At 36.5% G+C, this 20,717-nt stretch overlaps 1 protein-coding gene across 6 annotated transcripts in view; it reads left to right on the top strand.

The window, feature by feature from the left end:
• Positions 1–20,717, top strand: part of LOC132706752 (acetyl-CoA carboxylase) — a 92,413-nt gene that overhangs the window by 42,638 nt on the left and 29,058 nt on the right. For all 6 annotated transcript variants that reach the window (XM_060678259.1, XM_060678256.1, XM_060678257.1 and 3 more), the window contains 8 exons: positions 1,799–2,047; positions 6,333–6,513; positions 8,574–9,198; positions 12,184–12,305; positions 12,362–12,572; positions 13,864–14,188; positions 17,070–17,306; positions 19,896–20,494. In XM_060678259.1, coding sequence (XP_060534242.1) covers positions 1,799–2,047; positions 6,333–6,513; positions 8,574–9,198; positions 12,184–12,305; positions 12,362–12,572; positions 13,864–14,188; positions 17,070–17,306; positions 19,896–20,494 — 2,549 coding nt within the window. The remainder of the gene's footprint in view (positions 1–1,798; positions 2,048–6,332; positions 6,514–8,573; positions 9,199–12,183; positions 12,306–12,361; positions 12,573–13,863; positions 14,189–17,069; positions 17,307–19,895; positions 20,495–20,717) is intronic.

Here is a 20,717-nt window from a genome sequence, read left to right as displayed (position 1 = left end):
TTTTGTCAATTCTGACAGTCATGTTACTAAATGTATTCGTGTTTTGCGAAAATGTACCCAAAAAATAACGGTCACAAAAAAAGTATAGTAAGCAACATGTTCGGTAAACTTTTTAAATCGCTCGTTTATTAAACAATCGCTCCGCTCGTGTCAAGTAAACTCGTGAGTCAAATGCCGTTTACCGTACTTGTTGCATAATTTACTATTAACTAATAAGACACTTTTTTCAAAAATATGACTCGCATTTATTTATTTGACAACCTAGCAAAATAATTTAATAAAATTACGATTTACACACGAAAAAACGAACTAAAATAGTATATTATGCAACAAGTGCGATAAACGGCATTTGACCCACGAGTTTATTTGACACGAGCGGAGCGAGTTTTTAATAAACGAGTGAGTTAAAAAATTTACCGAACGTGTGGCATACTATACTTTTTTTACGACCGTTAGTTTTTGGTACATTTTCGCAAAACAACACTAACATGACCGTCAGAATTGACAAACGTCAAAATTCAAAGCCCCGAAAACATCCGATTGCTCCCATCGGATCCGTGGGAAACGAAACTGATGTGGTAAAGTGACGCTAAATCGGTGCGTAATTAGGTAGGTATTTTACAGATGGGAGTAGAAAAACCGAATTTAGTTGCGTTTTGGTAATAAAATGCAAGAAAATTATTGTGTAATGCTTTTCTACGGTCCATACACGATGATACGATGAAAGAAGAACAAAACTCCTTTTTGCAGATACCCAAGCAGTATGTCGGTGTTTTTAATGAGCAAGATAATAGATGATAGATATAGATATTCCACAAGGATCGGTTTTGGGTCCTGTCTTATTTACACTTTATGTCAATAATGTAGAAACCATTTCCACAAATTCATGTTTCACCCTTGAAAGTAAAGTAATATATATTGTCCTGGTCTTCCATGTGACACAAATTGTTTAATTACATTTTAAATTGTATTTATTGAAGGAACTCTTCTATTCTATATTCTCCTTTAACCGTTGCAACATTTTATCCTTTTGAATACTATAATTTTATTGTTTGACGTTTTTCTTCCTCAGTATAACCCATTTGAAATATCTGATGTTATTTAACTTACGCTGCAGATCTTTACTTTTTATTAGTTGTCAAAAGTAGAACATCGTTAAAACAATTGCAAACATAGATAATATGGTTGCTGTCAAAGCAGACTTGGCCATTTTTAAACGATATGGCTGTTGTCCAGAAATCGAATGATAATTATTTTTAAACTGAAATATCTCAAAAACGACTAAATGAAATGTCAATAAACTATATGTTTTTGAAATCAGGAAAAAAATCTCTACGATTGAAGCTAATAATGTATAGGGCATTCCATTTAAAAAAATAAAAAAATCATATTGTGATCGTCGTTTGTTTTTTCTGACATTTGCATAAGACAATAGGGCAAAATTTTCCAAACTTTTGTATTTAACTTTTTTTCTATCTTTCAAAATTAACCCAGTGGGTGGGTGTCAAAATATAATTGTTATAATGTTAGTGGACTGTAAACTTTTTTCTGTGGAGCACAAAAACCACTTGTTACATTTTAAGCTCGCTGTTTTATTTGGACTTCTGCAGGGCGATACATTCGCTTCTGTGTGTCAAACAGTACTAAGGGGTTGTGGCTCGGTAGCCATTTTAAGATATAGGCAGCGGTGCCAGCTTTTCAATATATATACGTTCTAAGTTCTAAGTTGTTTTCTTTGTCCTTAATAATAATAATGAATAACCCCTGCTTGATTAAAACTGCTTTTAACAATTAATAGGTGTTGATCGCGAACAACGGCATAGCTGCGGTGAAATGCATGCGATCGGTGCGTCGCTGGTCCTACGAGATGTTCAAGAACGAGAGGGCGGTCCGTTTCGTAGTCATGGTCACCCCGGAAGACCTCAAGGCGAACGCCGAGTACATCAAAATGGCCGACCACTACGTGCCGGTACCCGGGGGCACCAACAACAACAACTACGCCAACGTGGAGCTGATCGTCGACATTGCGGTCAGGCTGCAAGTGCAGGTACGTCGGAACCATGGAGAAAAGTAATAAAAAAGAGAGTCGTGAATTCCCTGATATACTTAGACCAAAAATATAGTGCTTTTACAATAGAAGCCGTGATTAATTTTGCCTGTTTATTACCAAAATAAAACGCAGCCCCTTGTAGAACACCCTGCCAAGCAGACCCTTACCCGTAACAATTCCAGGACCGTCCTATGTAGGTGTAGGTAGATACACTAAGTATGTTTTCAGTTCTTTTCGCGGAGCAATTCTTGAAACATGTACGTAAAAAAATTAATACAAAGTAACAATTTATTACGTCCTATTTCATTACATTTTACACGGTAAAATTATTAATATACAAAATATTAAATAAAGTATCAGTCACTTAAAAAATCATCATTATCGCTACTGTTGTCACCGATAAATATTTTCTTCTTTTATTACTCGTTTTTCACAGGTAAACCACCTATGTACTGATATTGCTGAATTACGTTTATGATACTATCACGAAATTTTGGTGCAGTGTTATTTCTTCTTATATGCGCTTTAAACTCAGACCAAATCATCTCAATCGGGTTAAATATACAATGATACGGGGGTAATCTCAAGATTTCATGTCCGTTTTGTTGTGCTATCGAATCAATTTTGTAGTCTTTATTAAAATGTTTTATTGTTAATAATTCCAGAATATATAAATCATTTTCGTACAGAAATTCTTTAATTTTTTCTTTATTTGAAGAAGTATTTACGAGAAGTACGAGCCATTATCCAACTCATGTTTTCCACACTTGAATCTTTGATGTTTTTGGCATACAAAAATAACGCATCTTCCACCCAACCATTTTTGGACAAAGCACGAAGAATTATTATGCATTTTTCCTCAGTATAACCCATTTGATATATCTGGAGTTATTTAACTTACGCTGCAGATCTTTAAATTTGATTAGTTGTCCAAAGTAAAAGTAAATATGGTTGCTGTCAAGGCAGACACACTTGTTACTGTTATCACACCATCCTTTTTTTTCATCTGTTGGCCTATTTTACTCTCGAAATTTTTCAATTGTATTTAGATAATCTACCTTCCATTGCGAAATTCTTTTAGATTCCATTAGCACTTGACGTTAATTAATTGTTTGCAACTGAAAATCCATTTTCTTTAATAAAGTACGCAACGACTCTTTGGCACAACTAATGTTTGGATTAGATTAGTAGATTATACGCCTAATCTGCGTGTTGCTCTTTAAAAATTCACGAAATGCCAGCATCTGCTCTCACTTTTCTCTTGACTGTTCTATGCAAAACAATTTGTTTAGCATCCAAAGATAAATGGATCTTTTTTTTATTTGCTGAGGTAGTTCGTCTTCAAATTCTGCGTTGTGTTCCACGTTTTCTTCTAACAGGAGAGCATCTACATTATAAGATGTGTTATTAGACTCTAATAAATATTTATCTGTATTCTTATGACGTACCTTTATCTACTCTTCGCGGTCTTAAAAAAGACTGTTGTAGTTGACTATGTAGAAAACACAAAAATACAGGCACACAAGACAAAAATGATTATTTTCAAACTTATCTGTAAAATAAATAGAGTAAAGGTACTTACCCTTACCCTTACCTATCCAGTGAAAACAGGGTCAAAGTTCGAGAATCAGGCACATAAATACGTACTTATTGGAACGATCCCAGTCAAATACCTCCGTAATATATACGAACATATAGCAATTTAGATTAAACTCTAAATCTTACCTGATGTTAAAATAAACGCTTCTACTTATTCGAATATACCCTGCAGAATTAATGCTTAATAAAACGGTCCATTTACGTTTCAAATAAAAATTTCAAGTGTCTACAAATATTCGTTACGGTCCATCTCAGGCAAGATCTACTTAATGCAGAATACGCATCCGTTAGGATGGTTTTTACCACGGTCCTGCGAAGGTCTGCTGTTAAGGTGACGTAAAATACTTAAAACGTCAACGCAATAAATGCACTATATTTTTGATCGTATTATACCTATTGTTTTTGGGTGATGCCATTAACAACAAATTCATTCTTGAGTGGCAAGACAAAGGCGGGCCAGTTACTTAATAACAAAATTATCTCTCCCAACTTGAACTTGGTAGCAATGGACACTGAGGTATCTAAGTAAAGGTTTCATTAGCTAGAAACGAAAATGAAATCCTGCTAGCCATGCATTTTGCCTACTCAAAAGGCAATTTCTAAATTATTCTTCGCGGTTAATAGCGTCAAAGAAACCTACTTAGCAGACATGTTGATTAAACCATATTTGCAATTTGGTATGCGGAGGACCATCTCAAATGCATTTTTCAAAATATGAGTACTATGTCCAACTCCATATACTAGTCACGTATTTTAAACTTTTTGATTAGGATACTTCTTTATATTCTCTAGGCAAGGAATGATTAATGATTAAACTGTGATAGTACTAGAGTATTTCAGATAAACTTTTTAGTATTCTGTGAGAGACAATGACAGTATTTGTAAAAGTTAAGAAGTTCAGGGTTGATCAAGGTATTAAAAACAGGGAAGTTTATAAAATAATTATTAACAATATCTGCATGGTTAAGAAAATTAGTTGCTTTGTCAGTTAAGTTAAGGTTAAAATAATTGGCATTGTCAAATGTCAATGTATATGTTCCTAGTTTCTTGAGAGACCTGGAAGCGGTGGGACCACAATACTAATACTTGTACAGTCAATTCATCATGTAACTTCTGGAAAACTGCGTTTCATGTAAAAACTACAATGCAATTTATATTCGGTTGTAAAGCAGACAATAAGATGCTAACATTTTTTTAAATTTAAAAACAAAATATGTTATAACAAGTGTCGTAACTTGCCTGATACGCAGTACCCTCAAAATCTTCAATAGTTGAAATATATTGAATGGTCGTAAGAAGTTCTGGTCTATTCAAAGCAGTAATATCCCGGTAGCTTCCTTATGCACAAAACCTTGATGTTGCTAGTACCTTAGAAAGTAAATGCAACGATAAATACGTAAACTTAATTGATATTCTCTATGAATATATTGTTTAGTTACTATGCTTTATTAGTTCAGAAAACCGTTAATACTGATAACCGTGTTGGGACTCCAAAGAACTTATGCACAATGTTGATAATGTTGAGCGGATCGCAGAACTTTGGTTCACCAACAATAAAGTTAAACTAAACACAGATAAGACACAACTTCTTGTTTTCTCAGCTAATAATAATCTATTGGAAGGCAAGAATGTAAGGCTCTTGCCTCTAATATTTTTATAATCCGTAATCTTAAAGGACTGGTTACCGCGGGCACATTGCGAGTTACCTATTTTGCTCCTTTTCATTCTCATCTAACGGCATGGTTCTCAGACCGGGCATTTAAACTCCAAAAGAAAGTTGTTCGTCTGATTGCCGGTGCAGGTTATCTGGAGCACTGTCGACCAATTTTTAAGAAGTTGGAAATTATGCCACTTCCTTGCCTGTATATTTGTTATCAATTATAAGAAATACACAAAAAAATAGACAGCTTCAGTCAGAACTCCTCTTGCCATGACTATTTAACTAGAAATAACAAGCTACTTCGTGCTTCAGGATTCAAATATACCAAAAGTCAAAAGAAATCACTAAACGTAAACTTATACAATGTACTACCAGCTAACGTGAAAGTTCTAAGTACTAGAAAGTTTAAAAAAACATCTTAACTTTTCTTAAAAGGCACTGCCGGGGAATGCATTATATTTTGTTGATTTTGCTTCCTTTTATTTATTTATATTCTTTGTTTATACACTGCCCTGTTCTTATATATTATACAACGTTTGATATAATTTATACACTCTATGTAATTTATTCATTGTCTTGTTTTTTATATACATATTTTTCTACATTTTGTATTTATGACTTGCCATAGTTGTATGAACAAAACGTGGTCAATTCTCTATTCTATTCTATTGATCGAGTCCACTATCTCAGTGGACAAATTTTTTCAGACACAAAAAAGGGTGACCATTTATGGTAGGAAGGAGCAATATTACAAAAATAGTCAGCATCCATATTTTGTTTAATCCAATTTTATACAACGCGAAACAAACAAAATATTAACTTTTGAGGTTAGAATATTAGTGACAGTTCGTTTTCTCTTCGGTGGTCACATTTTCACCGTTTTAAGGTAGATCGCGCTCATTTCCCTGGCAAGTTCTCGTCACCGACATTCCTGGTTGACTTCGTCACTCTCTTTTTATTTGGTTTTCTCTATGATCGAATCTAGTAAATATCTATGTAGCGCTTTTATTGGTCGGTTTAAAGGCGGTGTGGGCTGGATGGGGTCACGCGTCGGAAAACCCGAAACTGCCCGAGTTGCTCCACAAGAATCAGATAGCCTTCATTGGGCCGTCGGAGAAGGCGATGTGGGCTTTGGGGGACAAAATCGCCTCGTCGATCGTCGCCCAGACTGCGGACGTGCCTACGTTGCCTTGGTCCGGCTCAGGTTGGTTAAGTCGAGTTTTGCTACCCTGAAATTCAAATTTTGGAAAAAAAATATTTATAGGTAAATCGGCCAAGTTCATCAAATGGCCGCCAGGGGGTGCAACCTCTACTGTGAAATAGAAAAACGGTTTTTTTTTCAAAAATATTTCAAATTAAGCTATATTAAAATTAGTTTTGACATAAAGCGCTCGTAAAAGAGTTAAGTCGAAGAGCCTATAAATATTGTTTAAAACTAAGCTAAGTTCGTCGAAATTGGATTAGCCAGAAAAAAGTTATTCAACTTTTTCTAAACCAACATTTGACCCTTCCCCCACCCTTAATTTGACGAGATAAAAAATAGTTCAAACAAAATAGTTTCCTTATCTAGACGAGGTTACGTGAAAACTAATTTCTATATAGGTTAATTTGGGATATTTTGGAGAAAAAAAAAACTCAACCATTTTGCGTAACAATCATTGACAAAACTCAATGTAAATCCCCACAGAGAAGTGACCAAACGCGTTGAAGATGGTATTGATATAGCAAATTATCCAAAACATGCAATAAAATAGTTTTTATGTTTTATCTCGTAAACGAAGCAAGACATGAGAAAAAATCGAGCGACGAAAAAGTAATAGTTTTGGTTGGTTAGTAAGTTACAGACTAGATTTATTCCATATCATAATTTTTTTTTAGTTAAATACCTAAGCTTAAATCATCCATAGCATTACTTAACATAATTCGACAGGCATAATAATAATAGGCATAGTTATTAGTTGCAGCTAATCTTTATTCCAGCTTACTTCCCGTCCTTCTTGTCAGAAATGGTGCATGCGCCAGCAAAACACTAAAAAAAAAATAGAAAGCATGTTTATAAATCAGTTTTAGGAATATTTATCGGTTATTCAATTTTACAATCTTAAATTCAGTTATGTGTTCATCCTAATAAATATTAATTGGTTTTGCTCAATTTCCAATCAACAATTTAATCAACTTATGTCAGCTACATTGAAAACAAAAGTAATTAAGGTTAGGACTTTCAAAGCCAAAGCATACTATTTACAAAACTTCCAGATTCCTCCCGCGTCGGTTTTTATTGAGTCGATCTTGCAAATTTTTTGCTAATTATCCTGTTGGCTTCTTCAGAGCTTGACTGAAACTGAAACAGAATTAACAACAAAATTAAGAGTGTAGAACTTAAAGTCATGATCTCAAGTGCCGTAATAGTATAATCAAAATTAATTTCTATTATCCTGGTCTTTCATATGTTTAACTAACTCTTCTACCCGGATATATCTATCGATATTCTCTTTTAACCCTTGCAAGATTATGTCCGTTTGAATAATATAATTTTATTATTTGGCGTTTTTCTTTCTCAGTACCAATTTCAAATATCTTAAGTTATTTAACTTACGCTGCAGATTTTTAGCTTTGATTAGATGTCAAAATTAAAACATCATTAAAAAAATTGCAAACATAGGTAATATGGTTGCTGTCAAGGCAGACTTGACCATTTTTAAACAATATGGCTATTGTCCAGAAGTCGAATGATAATTATTTTTAAACTGACATATCTCAAAAACTCTATGTTCTACGATTTTAGCTGATAATATATAGGACATTCCATTTAAAAAAATCATGGTGCTGTCATTTCGACAGCTTGCGATCGCCGTTTGTTTTTTTCTGACACTTGCATAAATCAATAGAACAAAAATTATTTTCAAACTTTTATATTTACACTTTTTTTTTTATATTTCAAAATTAACCCTGCAGGTGGGTGTCAAAATATAATGAATAACTCAGTATAATTGTAGTCTGACCACTCTCAATTTAACGCTTCCCTAAGAGTGTACTCCCCCATTTAGCTGTATCAGCCCCTTCTCATTAGAAATGACCCTGCCAAATTTCAATTTCGAGTCCGTGTGAAGGACATTGCCAAAAATGTTAACAGTGCGTTCAGGACCTACTTTTTTGGTAAGTTTTTGTCATAAAATGATCCTTAACTGCCGTTCATATGACAAATGCTCGACCAAGAACCCAAGGACAAATCTCGGAAACGAAAAAAACATTTCGGTCTTTTAGGGTTGAAAGCTCAGTACTCCGGCAAAAAGATAAAAATCTCGTCGGACCTATTCGCGAGGGGGTGCGTGACGAACGCGGAAGATGGCCTGTCGGCGGCCCAAAAGATCGGCTTCCCCGTCATGATCAAAGCGTCGGAGGGCGGGGGCGGTAAGGGCATACGAAAGGTCGAAAGCGCGGAGGACTTCGCCGCCGCCTTCCGCCAAGTGCAAACCGAGATCCCCGGCTCGCCGATATTCGTAATGAAATTGGCACGGGGCGCCAGACACCTGGAGGTGCAACTTTTGGCGGACAACTACGGCAACGCGATATCGATATTCGGTCGCGACTGTTCGATCCAGAGGCGGCACCAGAAAATTATCGAGGAAGCGCCCGCCGCCATCGCCAGTCCGGAGATCTTCGACGAGATGGAACGCGCGGCGGTCAGACTAGCAAAAATGGTGGGTTACGTATCGGCCGGCACCGTCGAGTACCTCTACGACACCACAGGCGACTATTACTTCTTGGAGTTGAATCCGCGGCTGCAGGTGGAGCATCCCTGCACGGAGATGGTGTCCGACGTTAATTTGCCCGCCGCCCAGCTGCAGATCGCGATGGGGCTACCACTGCACTACATCAAGGATATCAGGTTATTTATTATTATTATTATTTGTTGTTTAAGAGCAATTACATGTCTACAACAAGAAGTCCGCATCTGTCATTAAGCCTGAAAAAAACAAAAAAAATTTTTTTCGTAAAGTTGGTTCTTTATGATTTTATAAGGAGGGTTCTGACATTGACGTTCAATAATTCAAAGTATCAGAGTTGTGAGTATCTCTTCTTATTGAAATCATAAATGCAACACCATCGAAGTTCTTAACTTCTTAAGCGATCAGCGAAAGATTCATTTTAAATGGTCCGCTATCTTGGTCTCCTAGATGCCCTGACCTATTGCCCTTCGATTTCCTCCTTTGGGGTAATCCAGAGAATCTCTCGCCAGTCGTTTCCTTCATGATTGGAGTGGGGTGACCTCATGTTGTGTTGTTAGCAATGTCGCTCCATTCATCTCTTATCTGATGTGCTTCTAGTACCGTCCTGGCAACGTTTCTCCCCTGACACCTGTCTACTTTTCCTTTTTGACCATTTTACTTATTTGGATATCAAATTCTTCAAGTATGGATTTGTAGGTTCTATGGACTGTCCAAGGGACTTGGGCAATGTCCTTGGCTTTTATGCATATGAATTTGATCTTCCCGAAATTAAAGAAACCACGAGACAAAGAGTTCTAGACACATTTAGAAACATTAACGGAAATGCATTTGCTAGAGCTATACTAAAAACATTCACCAATTGCGAAAATCGTCTCGATGCAAATCTGTAATTAACAGCGAGTATATTACATTACTTGTTTCTGTTTCGATTTTTTTTGCTACTTATTAATGTAATGCTAAATAATCATTTCCGACTTGTTAAATAATTAAGACGTAACTTTACGAAGCGTGATACAATCCTTTGTGAACTTGTGAGACATCACCGAACTGGAAATTTCACGATCTTAGGGTGACAAATGACGAAAAAATTAAATTTAAGGCGGGTTGCGAGACAACAAAAGATAATTGTCATACAAGTGTCGTACACGCTTGAATAGCGTCACATTTTGACATATGTCAGTTTATTTTTTTCGATATTTCCCAAACCAATTGAACGATCGTAAATCTGAAGTCTGTTATCAAATGCACTAAGTTTCCTAGAAAACTTTCCCCTTTTAACTTATGCAGAGATCCCTATATAGAGAAGCGAATTTGGAACACATTGTATCTATATTCGCACAGAACCCGATGAAGTCACGGTCCTTTCTAAAAATTTCGTCGCGTTGCCTTTGTTCCCTTTGTGAATAATCCATGTCGCGAAATATCTCTTCTTCTTTCCATAACCTATTACGAGTCTAACGCACAAAACCCACGTAATTAATACATAGTCAAAATCAACAAAGTCCGCACTACGTATCCATTAAAACGTTCCCGCCGATCTCAAACATCATTGAAGCCGCCAAATAGAAACAAGTTTGTTGAAAACGGGATCGTTCGTACGTCCTTAGATATTGCACCCCATACCATACAGGAACCACTTCAATAAGGGCTCCGCTCTTGATCACAGCATTCTGCAAATCGCTCTCCTGGTCTTCTAGTCTCTCTAGTCTTATCTGCGAAAGAACAGACCCCATTGGTTCAATGTTCAATTCAGATGATCCCGTGCAAAGCCTAGGCGTGCTTATCGATGAGCTGGAGTAAGTTTTGGGCCAATTCCCATTGCTTTTGGGGTCAGGTTATTTTCCTTCAGTCTTCTGCTCACTGTCCACTGACCAATGACAACTATTCAAACGTCATGGAGCTGTTGTTGTTGTTGTTGTTGTTGTTGTTGTTGTTGCACTGTCTCTTCCAGGGCGCTTAGCAAAGGATGCATTGCCCTCTTACCGTTCATACTCTTCGAACTGTTGCGCGTGTCATATCCAGTTGTAATTTAAGTCTATAGCTTGTTTGCTACTATCACTATAACTACTGCATGAACACGTTTGATTTGTTTAACAGTAAAAAACAAATTTAAACTCATACTAAAGCATTTTAAATTGTCTTTCAAATAGCATGTTTTTTTTGGGTCAGGTGAATGGTTTTTAGAGAAACATATGCTATTTACAGTGGGCCGGTTTCAATGCACGAAAGTTTAGTAAACTAGCTTTAAAGTAAGCTTTATTTTTACTCATTTCTTAAAAATAGTAAGATAAGCAAGACCTTTTTCACCCACATGAGTCGAAATTTTTTAAAGTGATAACAAAACGTTTCCAACATCATATTAAGGATGTTGGTCAGCTGGGAATGGTGCAAAAAGCAATTATCTTAAAACACGTGCGGAATAGTAACGATGTTACTGTCTATGGAATAAGATTAATTTCTTTTTCATGGATAAGCCCGACCCGTCAATTAATGACTTTGAAGAACAACAATAATACCAAAAAGTAAGGTTATTTACAAAAAAATGCGTGACAAATTAATTAGACTATTTAAAAAAATAACAGTAATTGCATATACATTTTAAGTATTGAACACAGAAAGCAGAAGTAAAAACTAGATATTGATATGACATTAACATAGGTCTTGATGGAAGTGGAGAGATATATAATGGAGTAAACAACTTTGGCAAACTTGGAAGTCTGCCAAAGTTGACATTTTGAGATATTATAAATGAAAATAAAAGAAAGGAAAAGGTAAAGAAGTTTGCAATTGTGGATAAGATTAAGATAATCTTCTATCATAATGCTTTGGCCTGCGGCGTCCAAATATGACTTGACTTTTAAAATAACTGAAGTTGCTCAGATTGTAGGTATAGTATAGGGATAGGGATGCTTTAAAAATTAAGAAACGCGTACGGCACAGTCTGGTGTTTTCTTTTGTAAAGTTAGGTCTTTGGCTAATGGGTTTACCCAAAAAAAAGTAGGTAGTTGATTAGGTAATTACTTTTTGGTCGAGGGTTCGTCGAAACTCAAGATGATATACTTGGAGGGGCCCTCAAAAGGGCCATACAAATTTTTGCCAGTAACAAGAAGTTATTTTGACACAAATTTATTCCGCCTTTTCAGATTATTATATGGCGAATCGCCGTGGGGTATGACGGAAATCGATTTCGACACGCCCCGTCAAAAGCCGCAGCCGTGGGGTCACGTGATAGCGGCGAGGATCACGTCAGAGAATCCGGACGAAGGTACAGCCCGCGGTGAACGCTGCAGGAACGAACGAGCGCCGTTTTTCTCGTTGCAGGATTCAAACCGAGTTCCGGGACCGTTCAGGAGTTGAACTTCCGGTCGTCGAAGAACGTATGGGGCTACTTTTCCGTCGCCGCTTCCGGCGGCCTTCACGAGTTCGCCGATTCCCAGTTCGGCCATTGTTTCTCGTGGGGCGAGAACAGGGAACAGGCCCGGGAGAATTTGGTGATCGCGTTGAAGGAGTTGTCGATCAGGGGCGATTTTCGGTAAGCTAAGCTCCCGTGGAGTTGCGTTATCATAAAATGAAAAAATCAACAGTCGGTCCCTAAATAATATCTTGCAAATTAATACAGCCAATGAGTGCAGCTGTGAAATATTACTATCCCCTTTTTGATAAAACTCGTCTCCCGTTTTTTTGCGACTCGAAATTATCCTTTGTTCGTCATGTTAATAAGGTACTGGGAGAAACCTCGAAAAGCTATGGGTTTATCGTACGTTGCACCAGAGACTTTAAAAATACAAAAGTGATAAAAAATATCATAAACTTACCGAAACTAACTCATACGTCAGGTGTAAATTGGAGCGCAATTGTCATATTAATGGCCTGGAACAAATTCCGCGTAATTTTTGAAGTATGTATGGTGTACTTTTTACAATACTTCTGGATTCCTCCTGCGTCGGTTTTTGCTGAGTCGAACTTGCTGACGTTTCGCCAATTATCCTGTTGGCTTTTTCAGAGCTTGACTGAAACTGGGTCGTATTTTACTCTGTACCTGCTTATTTATTGTTTGAGGGGGGCGGAGCTAAATGAGGGGCATAAACACCGTCTCGGATGACTGATTCCCATATTGGTGACAGGTAGAGACCTGAGTCGCGATTAAGATTATTAGGTTGTTTATAGATTTCTATAGACTCTCGGATTTTTCGTTGGTAGAAGAACTGATTGCATGCAAGAATTTTAGTTTTATCGAATAAAATCTTATGTCCGGTTTCGTGATTGAGTTGGACAACTGCTGATGAGTTTATTTATCTTAGTCTTAAGGTTCTTTGAGCCTAGCTGATATTTTTCCTCCGGTCTCTCCCAGTGTTAAATCTGGTTTTGATATTTCTTTAGAACTTTTAACCACATATCAAAACTATCTCAACCCGAGTCACTGAACTCAGAGTTAAAACGCCTTACCTCTGCTCTTCTATCTAATAATTTTCACGATAAAGATATTAAGCGTTCTAATAATAATCTTAACCGCGACAAAGGTCTCTACTTGCCACAAATATGGGAATCAGTCATCCGAGACGGTGTTTATGCCCCTCATTTAGCTCCGCTCCCCTCAAACAAGCTCTGAAGAAGCCAACAGGATGATTGGCGAAACATCAGCAAGTTCGACTCAGCAAAAACCGACGCAGGAGGAATCCAGAAGTTTTGTAAAAAGTAAAAGCCTGTGGAAGTTTCTTTGAAAAATTCGTGATACCATATCTATTTGCGGCTGTGCGATATTGTATTTATTACGGTGTATACTGTTTTATTTTAAGACCTGATATTCTTGTCGTTTCTTCTAGAACTACCGTCGAGTATCTCATAACGCTTCTGGAAACGAAGAGCTTTCAAGAAAATACGATCGACACGGCGTGGCTGGACGTCCTGATTTCGGAGAAGGTGCAGGCGGAAAAGCCCGACGTCATGTTGGCGGTGGTGTGCGGATCGCTGCACATCGCCGACAAGACGATCGAAACCGCCTTCCAGGAGTTCGTCAATTCGTTGGAAAAGGGTCAGATACAGGGCTCGAACACCCTGTCGAACGTTGTCGACGTCGAGTTGATCAACAACGGTAACCGGTACAAAGTGCAGGCGACGAAGAGCGGACCGAACACCTACTTCTTGCAGGTTAGAATTGGAATTAAAGTTACTTTTATTATTTCTTTCATAAATACCTAAATTGTTTACAGGTAATACCAAAATCATAATTACATATACGAATAGATGTTTCTGGCAATATAGAATTTTTGCGATTCTATAATAAATGAAAATGAATTATCTACTTCTGGAAATATTACAGGTATGGAAACTGCCGAGACAAACCAAATGAAGTAATAGACTCGACATACTTAATGAAATTTGAAACTATAAATCAAAAATTAAACATAAAAAACTTAATCTTTGAAATTTCATATTGACTTAAAAAAATATATTAAAGATAACCTATAAAATTTTAATTTTGAAACCTGACAAAACCAATATCAATTCTGACTATTACAATGCTGAAATAAATAAACTACTTAGTGACACAACTACATATAAAAAACTAAAAAATGATTCAATAAAAAAATTACTAAATAAAAATAATGTTTCAAAAATAAATAAACAAATAAATAATGCACACCAAAATTGCACAAGCCTATCTATGGACCTACTGTTTCAGCCTCCTTTTTTAAAATTGTCTAAATACCCCTGCAGCTGTCGTTCTAAAATAGTGGGAAAACATTTTAAACAAATTTATAACAATATTAAATTTTCAGAAAATTGTATACTTGCATCAGTTGTAGTACTACTAATACTCCAAATTAAATTTTATTATAACTACAAATCTAACAAGCAAATACAATAAATTAAAAGGTCTCACTTTTTTTTATTACAAAAATTTGTAGTAGCAGTAAACCTAAAATTAAATAATAATTATTTTCAATATCAAGGGAATTTTTACTAACAATTAAATTCATTTAGAAAATGTAAATTTTAATATATTTTTTTTTAACTTTTTGTTTACTATTCAACAACTATACCAAAAAATCATATTAATGAATCCTTAATGCTTTTCATAATTTTCATCCTAAATTTGGTGACTTAATTTAATTAGAAATCTTGATAAAAATAACAATGGTATATAAGGTTTGATCAGGTATGTATCTAATTTTTTATTGTACTCACCCAAAAATTAAAAAAAAAAACATGCTATTATTATTGATGTTACAGATCGTGCTATAAAACCAACATTACCAAAATATTGACCAGACCAGATCAAGTAAATTTTAATTGAAAATCATTTCCCTGGAAATAATATAAATATAAATATAAAATATTCAGTTGCAGTAAGATATACTGGGTTCATAAAAAGTACCGGAACACTTAAATATTTTAAAACCTGTCAAAGCTGGAACGATAAAATTCAGTACCTCGGGGTTTTTGAAAACGTAGTAGTCAGCAATGTTGTCAAATTTTCAACGGTTAATAAACAAAATTCTTAACATCTTAGAGTTTTGGATGTGTTTGAACATAGGAAACCTTAGAAGTGTATCAGTGTATTAGAATTAAAATTACCAGAATTATAACTATCATCGCGAAATCTGACAAAAGTAAATCTCCAATTTAAAATAAATCAAATATGGGATACTCCATACCTTGCTTATATTGCACAAAAATATGTTGGAATGTCCAACTAACTTTTTTAAAATAAATGTAATAAAAACTAGATAATTAAAAAGCTGTAGTAGCAACTTAAAATACAATAAGTTACATTGCTGAATATTTGTCCTAAAAGCAAAAATATGTTTACTCGATAATTAATCCTAGAAAGGTCATCCACGCCGTTTAATTTTGACGTCATAGAAAAAGTCTGCTCCATTAGTTGTGACGTCACGAGGTAAGCGGAGACAAGCAGGGCATTGGTGGTGGACGAGTCCCATTTCTGTCTTCTTACCAAGCAAAAATGTGGAAGTATAATTTTTTCATTGTTTTTTGAACTCCCATCATTTGCCTTTCCATATAGTTTTCCATTTTCTACTCCAACTAAAAAAAAACAATAAAACACATTGAGGAACAAAAATGAGGTTAGGCTACTATTTATTTTTCATTTAATAAATTCTTCGTCTCGTTAATTCTTCTAACGGAGGTTGGATATTATCATGGCTATGCTAATCTTGTTAACAGCTGCTCTGAACAGTTGGTTTGATGTCATTCCAAACCATTCCCTTAAGTCTTTTCCCTTAACTTCTTCTGCCCTTGATCTGCCCGTGGCCAATGTATTCGAATTCTCTTCTTTTAAGAGAGTTAATTATGTCCTCCTGTTTCTGTAGCAGTACCAGATTGGAAACCCTGCCAGTCCATGAGATTTTCAACATTCGCCGATCTTATCCATATCTACCTTTTTCAGTGTCCATGCTTCTGATCCATAAACTATTGGTGAAAAAACGTAGCATCGAAGCATTCTTATTCGTAATCCGAAATTTATATCTCTGCTGCAGAAGAAACTTTTTGATTTTTACAAATACACTTCTGGCTACCTCTATGATACTTTTGATTTTATGAGACTGCTCCATTGTTTTGTGTTTTGCATTTTCTTACTCTTTGTATCGTTGTGTTGTCTATAGTAAGAATTCTGTTAACATTTACTTTCTTTGGGTAGTAGTTTTTAAAGTACCTGTAATTTTAAAATAACTGAAAACTCACGAAAAAATGCCCACTGTCAACACGAAAATGTACGTCGTGACGTCACCAACAGTTTAAATGTCCACAGTTCGTTTTTAGCTGGAAATTTTAATTTTTTAAATATTTAGGGCGGATACTTTTTAAGTCCTATTAGGTATATTAATTCAAAAAAAAATCTACAAAAATTAATTATACATATGATTGGTTATTTACTGATTATAATTAGTACTTATACAAGTAAAATATTCTTCGAAGTCAACAATTGACGGGCTCTTGTAGCCGGGTCTACATGGCTCATTTCGTGTGAGGCCCGGGAGGTGACGTCATAGTTTTCTTGTCGCAGATGAACGGGAGCTTCAAGGAAATCGAACTTCACCGGTTGAACGACGGCGGCATTTTGTTGTCGGTGGACGGGTCGTCGTTCACCACTTACATGAAGGAAGAGGTCGACAGCTACCGGATCGTGATCGGTAATCAGACGTGCGTGTTCGAGAAGGAAAACGATCCGTCCATTTTGAGGTCGCCGTCCGCCGGCAAACTGATCGGGTTCCTCGTCGAGGACGGAGGTCACGTCGCTAAGGTAGGTTATTTTGACTCATTTCGATCGATATTTCCAAAAACGTATTTACGTAGAAGCCGAAATATGGCCCTGCTTCTGTCACTTCTATCTAGCTCTTGAATGCACCTGATCACACAAGCGAAAATGCTCGAAATTATTTCTGACGTTCTGAAATCGCCACCAGAGGGCGCAATCGTTATCGTAAATTTTAAGACCAATTTTTTGCAAAATTTTCTTATCTTAATGATACATAGAGTGTTTTGAACCACCGACCAAAATAGCGAGTCGAAAGTTCAGTATCACTTTTAAAGGGAACTACGACGTTCACCTGAAGGCAACTGTAAATGCTTGACCGATTGAAATCTCGTGGAAGTAAATAATGTTATGAAAAAAATTGCCAATTCACAGATTCAAACAGATTGATGTGTCACAGTGTGGCACAGTGTGTATAGATCTGCAACGTCCCTTTTGACAAAATATTTCAGAAACCGTAAGACTTATGGACATTTTATATGAAGTGGGGGGGTGTTGGGAAGCCGTTTAAACAATTTAACATAAATAAATTCACACAAATTAATTTTGAAATTAACGCCGAAAAATGTATTCCACGTTTATTCGGAAAACCGACCCCGGCTACAAGGGGAAATAACCAGATTGACTTCTAATTTGACTTTCTAATTTCGCAGGGTCCAAATTTCTTAAATTCTTAATTTTTCAAGGAAACTTCCACTGCGTCAGTCTGTGGGGGGCGGAGCTGAAACATGAACATTGTGTAGGATGGCTGATTCTTTGGTAGACCAATTGATTACATGTCTGTCACCCCTCATAACTCTAAAATTTCTGGTCACTACGAAATCACAAACCAGGATTCTCCCTTCCACCTATTATCTCCAACATATTCTCCAGCAACATATCTAGCCTCTCTATTGCAGGGAAAGCTGATAGTTTCGTAATTAATCCTTTTCATTTTATTGAACAATTAAAAACCATTACATTACATCCAAACTATTTTCTGGTTAGTTTTGACGTACAATCATCCTTCTTTAATAAAATAATTACACCCTTGTCTGTAATATATTTTTCTTGTAATGGTGAATTTATGAACAAACGTCGAGAATAGCTCCATAATCATCGGTCATCGAGAATCTATTTATGGAAGCCTTTGAGAAGAAGATGCTCGACACCTTACATCTAAAACCAAAATTATGGGACCGCTACGTTGATGTTACTTTTGTTATTTGGCCTCATGGTCAAAAATTTCTCCGAGATTTTCTTCTTACCATTGAATTAAAAACTATCTTCGATACACCTATCAATAGAAAATCAGACCTAACATTGGATCATCCTGTTTACAGAAAACCTAGGCACATACACTGATATATTAATGCCTTGTCACATCACCATCAATCATCATCATCATCAATTTTCCTGTTTAGGGAACAATAAAACTATCTTAACCCGAGTCATTGAACACAGAATTAAAACACCTTGCATCTGTTCTCTCTAATAATTTCCACATTAGAAATATTAAGCGTTACATCACAAAAATACCCATCTCCACAATCTTCCATAGATGATGAATTCGGAAGTAAGCCCACACTTGTTTTCCTTCCTTACCTTCAAAACATTGCTGACGACATATTGAAAGTTTTTAGGAAATACAACCTTAAAACCAGTTTTACCACTTGTCCAAAAATCACTAAACATCATTTATTCGGACAAAATTCCGTTTGTGATATCAGAAGTTAACAGCATTCCATGCATATGCAGCATAGAATATATTGGAGAGACAGGACGAAAAATATCACCTAGGTTCGAAGAATATGAAAGAGTCTTAAGACTACGACAAATAAACTTATTAGGAAGTTGTCCTACACAATCACATCAATTCTTGTATCAAAGAAGAATCTGAGAAACCATAGAAATCTATCACGAACCAACCGCAACTCAGATCTTTACATTAGCTTTACTCTTAGCTCCTCCCTCCTCAAACACTATATGAACAGGTATAGAGTAGTATGCGAGCCAGTTTCAAATTCAATTTACTCTAGTTTTTTAGAAAGTATAGTGAACTTTAATTAACTTCCACCATTCATTATTCATTATTAAATAAGTTTGCCCTATCGTACTCTATTGTAACCTTCGATTGTACGGTGATACAGATGAGAAGTAATACAAATAGTCTTATAGGCTCGGTTGTTTTCTTTTCAAAATTTCTTTCTGCTGAGTGATAATTTGGAGAGTGTATTTCGATTTTTCCACTGTTCTAAACTCCTGAATCCTTCCACACAAGGTGTTATATTTAAAACATGCAAATAGAAACATCCCTCGTATTTAACAGTATAATGTTGTAAAAGTGCAAGTACCGTTAAAGGGCGTGTCTTAATTCTAGGGTCGGGTCAGGTATAGAGTAGAACGCGAGCCAGTTTGAAATTCAATTTATCCTAGTTTTTCAGAAAGTGCCTTCAATTGTATGATGATACGTATGAGAATTTGAGGAGTGTATTTCGATTTTTCCACCTTCTAAACTCCTGAATTCTTCCACACAAGGCGTTATAATATAATGTTGTAAAAGTGCAAGTAGCATTAAAAGGCGTGTCTTAATTCTAGGGTCAGACTTATGCCGAAATCGAGGTCATGAAAATGGTCATGACGCTGACGTCGAACGAGGCGGGCGTCATAACGTTCACGAAGCGTCCGGGGGCGGTCCTCGACGCCGGTTCGATTTTGGCCACCCTCGAATTGGAAGACCCCAGTTTGGTAACTAAGGCCGTCCTCTACAAAGGTCCGTTCCCGGAAATGGACGTGTCGTCGCAAGGCGTGCCGGAAAAACTGAACCACATCCACAACGCGTACAAGGCGATGCTCGAGAACACTTTGGCCGGTTACTGCCTCCCGGATCCGTACAACGCGCCCCGTTTGAGGGAGGTGATCGAGAAGTTTATGGCGTCGCTGCGCGATCCGAGTTTGCCCTTGCTCGAGCTCCAGGAGGTGATGGCCACCATTTCCGGCCGGATCCCGATAGTGGTCGAGAAGAAAATCCGGAGGCTGATGGCGTTGCACGAGCGGAACATCACGTCGGTACTCGCCCAGTTCCCGAGTCAGCAGATAGCCAGCGTGATCGATAGCCACGCGGCGACGCTGCACAAGAGGTCCGACAGGGACAACTTTTTCCTGGCCACGCAGGGGATCGTCCAATTGGTTCAAAGGTAAGGGTCGCAGCCATCTTTAATTAAAAAATTCTACAAATAAGAGCCCCACCACTTTCCAATCAATGAGCAAGAAATGACAGCACTATGAACCGAAAGGTCCCCTTATTTGTGTGTTCAAAACTAATTTTTATCAAAATGTATTTATTATTTTATCAAAATTATAGAAGTAATCCCCCCACAGATATAATACACTTATACCAACTTTTTTTTCTAATCCTCG

This window comes from Cylas formicarius, unplaced genomic scaffold (genome assembly GCF_029955315.1).
Source record: "Cylas formicarius isolate icCylForm1 unplaced genomic scaffold, icCylForm1.1 PGA_scaffold_8__14_contigs__length_24414737, whole genome shotgun sequence".
Classification (NCBI taxonomy): Eukaryota; Metazoa; Arthropoda; class Insecta; order Coleoptera; family Brentidae; genus Cylas; species Cylas formicarius.
This window is presented reverse-complemented; position numbering and strand designations above follow the sequence as displayed.